The sequence below is a fragment of the Corvus brachyrhynchos genome, unplaced genomic scaffold, assembly GCF_000691975.1.
Source record: "Corvus brachyrhynchos isolate BGI_N302 unplaced genomic scaffold, ASM69197v1 scaffold302, whole genome shotgun sequence".
Taxonomy (NCBI): domain Eukaryota; kingdom Metazoa; phylum Chordata; class Aves; order Passeriformes; family Corvidae; genus Corvus; species Corvus brachyrhynchos.
The window spans coordinates 3,238,762-3,249,795 of NW_008237244.1; the positions used below are offsets into that span (position 1 = coordinate 3,238,762).

The 11,034-nt window shown below is 38.4% G+C and overlaps 1 protein-coding gene across 1 annotated transcript in view; it reads left to right on the forward strand.

Annotated features, from left to right (window-relative positions):
• Nucleotides 1-4,513, forward strand: part of STK3 (serine/threonine kinase 3) — a 146,784-nt gene extending 142,271 nt beyond the window's left edge. The window contains exon 13 of the mRNA XM_017730288.1: nucleotides 1,207-4,513. Within this exon, the coding sequence (XP_017585777.1) occupies nucleotides 1,207-1,365 (159 nt within the window). The 3' untranslated portion in view covers nucleotides 1,366-4,513. The remainder of the gene's footprint in view (nucleotides 1-1,206) is intronic.
• Nucleotides 4,514-11,034: the final 6,521 nt, after the last annotated feature.

Here is an 11,034-nt window from a genome sequence, read left to right on the forward strand (position 1 = left end):
GTAGCAGTATGTGTTGCTAATTTGTATGCCTCAATTGCTGATAAAAATAAAGATCAAAAGTAGCAGTTCATTCCTTGGGGAAAACAGATCAGACTGTGTTGATGGAAGCCTGCCCTAGATTCATGAATGAAGTATTGACTCATTAGTAGTTGATTCAGAAAATTCTTTTTTTTTCCCCATGAGTTAGGTAGCGTGCTTGTTTGCAATATCAGAATATTTGCAAACAAAATAAAGATTTATCCCTTTCTTAAGAGGAAGTTATATGTGCTATTTGAAATTTGTTGGTATTTTTCACTGTGGTGAAGAATAATTGGCACATTGGCAGTTCTGACAAGAGAGAAGTACAGAAAGGCACTAAATTACATCAGGAAAAAACCACATAGGCCGGACAAAGAATGCATTTCAAATGCATATCATTCCCTGCAATAGCAGGTGGAGCAGTAGTGCCTGACCTGCCCCAGTATCTGACAAGACTTCAACCTTTGTTGGCAGCAGCCAGCAAGGCAGTGAAATCATTTACATGTTGTATGACCAGTCACTTTTAATGAGCGAAATGTAATGGACCATTAAACATTTTGAGAAAATATCTTTGGAAAGAAAAGAACTTGGTCAAAGGTAACCCACCATGAATTCAGGAAATTATTTCATGTATTACTTAAACACTGTTAGCAATTTGTTTTGACTAGTTCTGACATCAGTCTGTTGGGGAAGACAGGTGCCTTGTCATTCTTATCAGAAAGTACCCCATAATATCTGTCAGGCTATTACTTACAACAGCTCTCTATTTTTCAGGCTTCTATAAGAGACAGAAGTTCAGTTAGAAGTATTTGATTATGCAATGTAATTTATATACATGAGTATGTATATATATATATATTTCTATTCTGTGGCATGCTTTTTTCAGCCTAATGAGTTAAACTCCAGCCCTGGATTTATTTGCAATTTATTTGCAAGGTTTGAAAAGGTTGGCTTTTTTTTTTAATTAAAACTATGTGTGTTTGATTTCATATGGTGTTATTTACTGTGGAGCACACTAAGTCTTTTGGCTATATCAACAGTTACATGTAAGTATACATACACTCTTAAGTGTGTAAAAACCCTTCAGCTGTAAACCAAAGGCTTACGAAAGGCAGTGGTTTTTCATTTTTGTTGAAAACAGTTTCTAATATGTTTTGTGGGATTCTTTTTTGTTTGGTTGTTTTACAGTTAAAGAATCTGAGTTTAGAAGAATTACAGATGAGATTAAAGGCTTTGGACCCTATGATGGAACGAGAAATTGAGGAGCTTCGTCAGAGGTACACTGCAAAGAGGCAACCTATCCTAGATGCGATGGATGCAAAGAAACGGAGGCAGCAAAATTTCTGAGTTGGTTTTACTTTCAAACATAATACTATGAGTCAGTGTGGACACTGGTAACTTTGTAAGTCAGAAGGAATTCGATTATGAGAGTTTTCAAAACTCCAGTCTGTTAAATTTTCCTTCACAAGCAGTGACAATTGGAGCAGTCAAGAACATACATATGGTGTTCTGCAAAGGCAGCAAACACATTACCACTTGTTTGCATTTTCAAATGTTTAATGTAATAGAAGTTTAATCTATTACTTCCCAATTTTTTTCAGGTGTGTAGTGGTAACTAGGTGTTGTACATTGGGAATTGTGTTTTGGAGCACCTGGAATGATTTCTTGATTGTGCAACACTACCGAGCCTTATATTGCAATGTATTTTTCTCCCACTTAGTAGCATATTTATTATGTAATCTTTGGTTATCCTATTTATTTTATGCCTGTTTTCTGTTGGGAAGTATTAGGATAATACTGGGGAGAGCAGAGTCAAATTAGATAAGATTGGTATTGTAGTATAATGAAAAGTTGCTCACCACTGTATTATCTTTTAAAACACCAATTTATCCCGATTCAGGACAGCACTTGAACATGTATCCAGCCCATTCATAGCAGTAAGATTTAGGAATAAAGTAAGTAATAGGCACATGTTTTTCTGCTTTCCTGAATCAGGGACTGGTGTAGTTGAGTAGCACAGTTGTTACACTACAGAGCATTCTTTGAGAGAGTATTTCTGTCATTTGTACGCACACTGAGTCAGCTATCATTAAACAAGAAAACAAGTGCCTAATCAGTTTTAATTTTTGTTATTCAGGAGAAGCAATACTTACAGTCACTCCTTCAATGTAAACTTCCAATTGCTATTGCAATTCTGACCAGTATAAACCTCTATTTTGCACCGTAGTTTTATAATGAAATAACAGCTACACTTTCTGGATATGTTTTTTGGTTCATTTGGGGTTTTTTTAATCACTGTTTTGAGGGGAGAGGGGAATTATTAGTGCTTTGGGGTTTGTTTGTTTTCACATTATAGCTACAAAGGATAGTAATTTAAAAACCAAAGAAAATAAATTGAATACTTATATTTAATAAGTATAGAAAAGAAGCAACATTTAATAGTGTTCTGAGGGGGTTGTCCTGTGATTGCTAAACATTCAAAATTCCTATAGTCTTCTGTTGGTAGATTTTGGGGAATCAGAAATGCAGGACCAAGATCTTAATAGCTTTTTACAAGTTCTTGTCTGGTTTATGTTGTGGAATATCTATTGGTAGAATTTAAAACATTGTGAGAAGTATTTCAGACTTAGCAGAAAATGTGTTCCACTCTCTGAACAATCTACTGTGTTCTCTGTTGAAATCTTTACTATTGTTGCCTTGTATGTAAATAACTTCATTGTGATAGTCAGACTTCTTTCAGCTGAAAAGATCTTTACATTCAGCCTTCAGCTGTTAAACTTTTCATGGTGACTACTATATGGGCATCTTCTGTTAAATGTTTTCTGGAAGTTAGTAATCATCTCATACCTCTTAACATTAATTGTCAACATATATGGACCATTAAGATTGAACAGTGCCGATTTTGGAAATGATGCGTTATGTCATAAAGCTTATGCCAATGGAGACAAGAAGTTCTTACAAGGATCAGCATTCTACAGCCATGCTGGTACCAGTACTTGGGTTTGAGCCATATACATGCATGCACACCACACTCTGACATGTAAACCCCAGAGTCAAATAAATCTTAATTGTGATTGTTAGCACATCCTTATCCTCAGCTCTCTTCATACTTCTTAGAGCAATGACCATTCCATGTGAAAATGCAAGAACACAGAAGATCCATAAAAATTACTTTAGGCAAGATAAAATGCAGCTGGTAGTCTTATGCCTCACATTTATACAATGAAATGATGTAAGGAAAAAAATGGTATAAACATATCACTATATCATTAGATTATAATCATAATGCAGGAAAAAATAACAGTACCAACTTCCCCCTATTAGTATGGTTCTTATTTATTACAAGTAATTCCTACTTCTTGAACTTTCGTTCTCAAAAACTCAAAAGATGTGTGTGCATACATTGATATGTGTAGATATACACACATATATATTCATATCTATATGTATATGTAAGAGAAAATATAAAACACGTTGAAACCATCAGGAGAGGAACCTAGCTTGCCTTTTCTTGGTGTGCCTTTTAAGCAAAGTGTCATTGTCTAGACACTCTTACCTTCATCCTCAGCAGCTAGATTTTCCCCTACTCAATCTTGAACTTTTCACACCAAAAATAAGACTTTGAGTTTGAATAATGTGGTTTTACAGTGTAATAGACAATGATACAAAATGATCACAAATTTCCTGTTTTGTGTATTCTGAAAACTTCAGTTAATGTGGTACCCTAAAGATGAATTGCATATCCCGAGGGCCTCCAATAAAAGGCTGTTTTAGACTAGAGCTGTTGCAGTCTGACATCTGAAAGCTATCAGAAGATAAAGGACATCCTTTTTTTTTCTATCTGCATAGAAAGAACTCAGTCTTTGTGCACGTGCACGCACACAAGAATGGAAAATACATGCGTGAGAAAAATCTGAATGCCATGGAATAAAACAAATAAAACAAGCTACTTAAAAGGGCAAAAAATAACATCTAGTGTACTGTAAGCTGGGTAGGTACGGGATGTTCATGACCAAAGAATACTTTCATGAATTAATATGAAATTAGTATGTGGCCATTCTGGTATGGTGGAGACTGCAGCCAGTGAAAGAGCTGCCTTAGGCTTCAGCAGCCAGCATATGGAGCTCTAAATTCTGTGCAAGCATTAACATAGAGAAATAGGTTTTGTACTGAGAGATGGATGCAACTTATTTTTTCTTTCTTCTGTTTATATAAATGAATTGAATCATCCATGTTGATGGCTACACATCTCTACTGGAGGATGGGCATCTCTGTGAAGGAAAGCCAATAATACAATAAATAAGATACTTTAAGAGCAAGCCTTGCAGGAAATCTAATAGAACTACTGACAAGTTAACCTTCAGTAAGATTTTAACCAAGCAATTTCTTGTTTGCTTCTGACTTTGTATGTTTAGGTTTAGTAAGTTAAAAAAATTTTGAAAAATCATTGCTTATTACTAAACATTTTTAATAAAAGCTAATTTTTCATGTATAATTGTCGACTTGTTCATTCTAACTGAAGCAAAATTATCTTAATAGTAACCATTAATGTTCATTTCCTTAGGCATCCCTCATGTTTCATTTCCTTTCTGTAACACTGTGAGCATAGAAACCCACGTCTCTCAAAGTCAGCTCTGGAAAGGATTTTTCCAGATCGCAACATTGCTGCAAGAACTAGAAGTCTGAGGATCTCATGAAAGTAGATCAGACTAGGAATCCTCAGTACTCTGTGGAGGTCCCTCTCTCTGCAATATGATGTTGCTAAAGACCTAATCCTGAGAGAGCTGAGCATCACCCAAATATCTTCTTCGACATCCTTAACTTGGAGGTACATAAGGGGTTTGAGTTGTTCCTTTGTTGTTCTCATCACACTAGAAAGCCAATAGGCAATGGATAGGCTTAAGTAGGAAAAGTGGATACATATACATTTAATGTCTCGAATATAATTCCATTGCCCATTTCTTTTCTGATTTTTAAAAATTATTCTCTTAAGAACTTGCCCACGAATACACTTCAGTAAATGGAACTCATGACTGATGCTCCTTAGTGAACCATGGTATATTTGAAGTGACAAAAGTTCCTTGTGTCTTTTTTTATTGATGTACAAAGAATATTTAGGGAATTATCTCAGTGCAGTGGAAGAGTCTGTGTAATGGCATCAGCTAACAATCGCTCCATGCCCTGTGCCAGGGCCTTTCTTAGTGCAATAGCACTATTCCCAAGCCTCCCAAGTTTTTACTGTGGGCACTGGGTTTAGCTTTGCCAGAACTGATGGTGGGAGCAGCAAGTTTTCACGTGCTGTAGGCAAACAGCCAGAGTTCTTGCCTGGTGCTGGTACTTGTTTGGTGCTAACAGACCTTTCTAAAGGCCACAGAAAATTCAGAGGGGCTAAACTGGGCACTAAGTAGGGCGCTGCCCAGACCTAGGCAGCAGGAAGACATTGGAAGGAATTAAACAATAATCTGATTCTGGGCTCAAATACTGGTTTTCTGTCTGTCACAATGGGGGAAAACATTAACGGTATTTACCATGTACCATGGCACTGCAACCCCCAGTGACCTTAAAAATTTTCTCTTTAGGTGTCACAGCTTCAGAAGTTAAATTTGTAAATATACGTGGCCACGTGCTAATGTATACGGATATATTTTCCTCTGTCAAATTAATTAAGCTATATGTTGTTTACTAAAAACCTCGTTTCCTCTCCCTGTGGATATTTCTTCCGAGGACAGATACTATACATTGCAGTATCTCTCCCTAGCTTCTCCCAGAGAAATGCTCAGCCCTCCTCATCCTGTTTCTCCCCTCTGGACAGTATTTGGAGCTGACCAGTATAATTCTTTAGCTGTTCTTTTGCTGCATACAGGTGTGCCCAGAAACAAGCACCCCGCCCCCCAATTCCTCCTTTTATTCCCTCGGTGTCACTGGAAGGATTGATGCATGAGAAGATGGCTGTGGCCCTCAGATGTTTCTAACGCTACTTTTTTCCCTACTCAGATCTTTCTGCTGCTTTGCACTCCTCCTGGGCTCCCAAAGCCTGCATGGTTGTTGTTAAAAAAAGCCTCGCAGCAAATACATCAAAGAGGGAGACCAAAAGCTTTTGAGTTGATTTATATGACACTTAGCCTTTTGTGTGATGCATCAATTGATATTTCATTTTTATTGCAGTATAGTGGGGTATATAGGCTTAACAGCAAGAGGTGTCCTTTTGATCTCTCATCACACATGAAAACAGGTGTCACAGTCCAGAGATTATGAAGGTCAGAGATTATTTGAGGAAGGATTAAGTAGAAGTACCATTTTTCATAGCAACCATATCCAAAACATGAGACTCTTTTAAAAGTGCAGGTGTTATTTCAGTCTCTAGATAAGTCGTATTTATTTGTCATATACCAATTTTTCCTGCCGAAACTATGGAAGAAGACCAGAATTTTTCAAAGTGTTTTGTAATAAAAATGCAGAAACAAGTCAAATGCTCCACTTATAAATACAATTAATAAAATTTTGGGTTGCTTTTCCTATTAGTTGATCTTTACAGAAAATGGCCTTGAGACTGTTCAGAAAATAATGGGGTGACTGTATTAATGTTCAGCACTGTACCAATTTAAATACACATACAGTTGCTTAGTCCAATCTGATTTACCTCAGAAAGTGAACAGAATTTTCTGATGTGGTGAGTACCGGTTCAGTATTTCAATAAATACAACTGAAATACTGCTCTGACTCATTCCAAGAGTCTCTCATCCCATTAGAAACTCTAAAACAACCAAAAGCAATTTGGTAACCCACTATAGGTATGTGGGTATCTCTCCTGCTAAGGAAATACATCCACCACTGATAGCTCAGCTTTTATAAAAATAGATTAGCTTTTGAGGCTGTTTACATTCCACAATGTAATGTGGGTAAAATCAATAGCAATAGTGTTGTATTAGATTCAACAAACCCAAGAAACCTATTTCTCCTAGTTAGTGTAATTATAACTTCTGTTGACAAGCAGATGTTTAAACAGCCCCCAAATATGTAATTATTAGAAGAAATAAGGAATTGAGGCTCTCTAGGATTATAGGACCAGCAGTAGAGTAGCCCTGCATCCCAAAAATTAATGCAAATTTATTCCAAGAGTAGGTATAATTTCGAAGCCTTTTAAGTGTAGTTAGCATTGATTTATTCAGCCCATCAACTGACATAAGTTTATACATCTCATAGCGCTTGTCTTCAGTCACTGCCTCCACAGAAAGCTCAACAGTTTGGTCCTATCTTGCAGCTAGAGTAGGAGGAAGTCTTATTTGCACACTGTTTGACTAATGTGAAGTGTTTAGTTCAGCTCTCTGCTCTACAACAAGGAACAACCATTCAGGCATTTTTAGAAGATTACTGCTCCATTTCTGAGCCGTCTTCCAGCTTCTGTCCTGATCAGTGGAAGCGAGGCTGCTCAGGGCTGAATGGGGGTCGTGCTGCAGAGCCAAAGAGATGTTCCTTCATCACAGCAAGTGACAGAACCTGTATGGCTTTACCTTCCCAAAATATTGTGAGGCTGCCAGCCTCGAGTTTGGAGTGCCATGCTGCTGACCCAGGTGAGGGAAGGGTGTGTCTAACACCCCTGGCTGTGCTTACAAATTTGAAGTCTAAACTTTTGGAAGGTGGTCTCTGATTCTTGGTCCAGATCTATAAATGAAACCATGCAAGACATGGCTGTCCTGTGCACTTTTCAAGGAAAGAATTTAAACGCTGTTCAGCAGCAGCTTTGTTTTCCATTCAGGTTCATTCTTTTCTGGACTGCATTGTTAATTCTTTATTTTAAACACCCAGAACTGAAATAGACTAACTTTCATTCACTATGGCTTTCTCCTCATTCTTCTCTGGAAAGATGAAAAGATGCACTTCGCTTTTTTAATACTGCTTTCTCAGGATGGAAAATTGTCAGGTATCTTGTTTCAGGTATCATTAACTGTCTATCAAAGCTTTTTTCTTCTATATTCTTGGTATGTCTAGACTGACCTTTCTCTGAATCTAAAGGGATTCCTAAGGAAATCAAATACACCTAGAAACACCTACCACCTCCTTTCCTTTCCCAGCATGTTAAATTGTTTTGGTGCTCTGGGGCTTCTACCGAGTGTGAAGAAACATATTTGTATTTTTGTGTGCTGGTGGATGGGCCAGTGCTGTGTAACTACTCACATGAAGCAGGGTCCTTTGTGTGCTCTCCAGCACTGCCCTGGTAGCACTGGGAAGAGCACCAGTACAGCTCCAGTTTGGAAAATGTGACAGCCAGGAGTGGGGCTACCTTCAACCAACATATAAGGAAGGTCCAAGCATTTTTGCCGTCAAAAGTATAAGCAAAATTTCCCTGTATTTATAAAGCGTTTCCAATACTGAAGTGAGATGCCCCTCCTAAAAATCAACTGCCAAACCTGGTAGTTGCCTTGCCAGGCTGAGTAAGAAAGGATTGGAGAAGGAGCTGCAGCCTGACTTTGGCCAGTTGCAATGTCCCTGTTGCGGGGCCTGTCTTGCCTCTCTGCTGATCGCTCAAAAGAGGGGGATATGCATAAGGGAGAGCAGAATGGGGATAACCCACTCCTGGAAGGTACTTGCAAGTGGCATCAGCCTCTTCCCTGGTTTCAGCTGTCTTATTTAGAGCATGCTCCCACAGGGAATGGTGAGAGCCAACTCACCAAAGAAGAATACATCCAGGGCTTCTTCCTTCAACAGGAAGAGATCAAAATGTTAAAAAATGATCATGCTAACAGTGGCAGTAGGAAGGTGTGCTTTGGTATGGAAAGAAGAAACATAGAGAATGGATTATTTCCCAAAAGGAAACCACAATTTTGACATGTTGTCTTTTGCCATACTTGGAAACGTAACATAGGGAGTTGCTAGCCCATGGTCTGACATGCCTAGGCACTGATACAATAGAAATAAATTAGAATTTACCTGGTAATTAAATGGATGGTCCTTAAAGGGCTATGGTAGGGTGTCAGTGTTCAGAACATTTCCTAGAATTTGAACACAAATTTCAAAAATAGCATAGTCATTTGAAAGGATAATTTCCACCAAAAGTTGGTGGGATTGATGTTCCCAAGTCAGGAACTCCAAACCTTCATCTTGCTGTGTTACAACCCCACCACGTCACCTGTCCTCATGTGTCATGGAGGCTCCAGGAATAGCCACATCAGGTCATGGCAGATAGAGAGGGGGAAGCAGGAGATACAGGACTTGGGATGAGCAGCACAGCAGCTGCTGGCAAGCAAACTGTGCTGCTGTGTGAGCACCACTCATCTTCCAAGTAAGATTAAGAGTTTTCTTTGAAAGTCGACAGTGTCATCAGTTGAATAGCCTGCTCAGAACTACAGAGACTTTTGCACCACACAGAACACCTGCACACTGGGTGACAACAAGCCAGGATGCTGGACCATGCATCTGAAAGTGGTCAGCTCTCTTAGGCTGCTTTAGATCTATAGAAGAAATGGTCAGATTTATAGCAGACTTTGTCCAATTCGTGAAAAACTTAGCCCTGTTTATATCTGAACAGAGATTTGTGAGAAGCCAGAGCCCATTAGTACCCTTAAAGAAAAAAAGCAAGAGTGGGAGGTGCTGATGTGAAGCTGAAATGCTGGATTTGTGCCACTGCCTCTTATGGCAAATTCATGTGCTTATCCAAGTGAGGACTTACATGATTTAGGGTTGTGTGTAAAGGGTGAGGCGATGTCAGGCAAACAAATTTCTGCAGTGGGAGGTCAGTGTGAGTCCCAACACCTGTGAGATGATTCTCCGTCCTCTTTTCTAGCAGGGCAAATAAATTCCAGAGCCAGATCTTTTCCAGCAGTGTTATATGATCTCAGGAAACACTTTCTAGACTGTTTGGAGGTTGCTTCCTCCACTTGACAACCCATAATTTTATATATGAGAGGTGAAGAGATCCACAATCTTTAATGAGAATGATGTTTCTTAGCAGCTTCAATGATTGTTCTGTAGAACTGTTGCTTTGAATAATGTATTACCCATTGCTCTATTTTTAACTCTGTAAATTATTCTCAGATGAGAAGCATAATCTTTTTTTTTTTAGGAAAAAGGCAGAATCAGTAAAAAATGCTTCAGAAGTCAGATGGGAACATTCTTTTACCCTGTCTGAATAGTGTGCAACTTGAAAATTAGTTACAGGAGATCAAATTAATTTCTGGTGTAACTTAATGGGAAGCCAGGTGCATAAATTGGAAAAGAAAATAAGAATAACATGATGAGAAAAGAATAGTTCTGGCACAACACCTCACCGAGGGATATGAGTAGTGACTTGGGTTGAATGTTGTTTGAAAGTACCATCAAAGGTAGATTAAAGTCAAGAGTATTGTGAGAGGAAATGGATAACCAGCACAGCAGGAGCAGTTACTCCAGGGGCTTTCTGCTGCTTATATGTGCACAGCTGGGGCCTCTAGGGATGGGGGTTATTTTGGAAGAGATGAAAGGTCATGTCAAGTTGATTTAGTGCCTACAAATGCTGCTGGTATGTTGTTTAGTCCCCAGTCTGTCAGGTAGAGAACAAGAAGCATGTACTGTTTGTTCCACTGAAAAATGTGGGTTCCCCACCACAATCACCAATTAAGAGCATTTCTAAGAATAGAAATCTAGCCTGATGTGCATATTTAAAAAAAACTTATCTTCACAACGAGGCCCAGGCTTCTCTTTGATTATAATATATACTCAGAATGTTCCTGAAACTTAAATCAGTTGTAGATCCCTGGTGAAAGATAATTTTTTATGCATTTAATTTCCTTTTTGTGGCACAAAACTGAGTTCTTGAGTGCGCTACACACTACTGGGACAAGACACACAGTACAAAGAGCACCAGATACAGTGGTTCCCTGCAGTCTTGTAAAGTTCTATACAAAAAGGTACAAATACTGGAGGTAATAAATTTGGAAAATTAAATGCAAAGTTCTTTGTTTTTAAGTTTGCAATGTGAAGTAGCTCATGCTCTATATAACATGTGAGGAAAAACCATTTTATTTTCAAAATGGAAAGTCT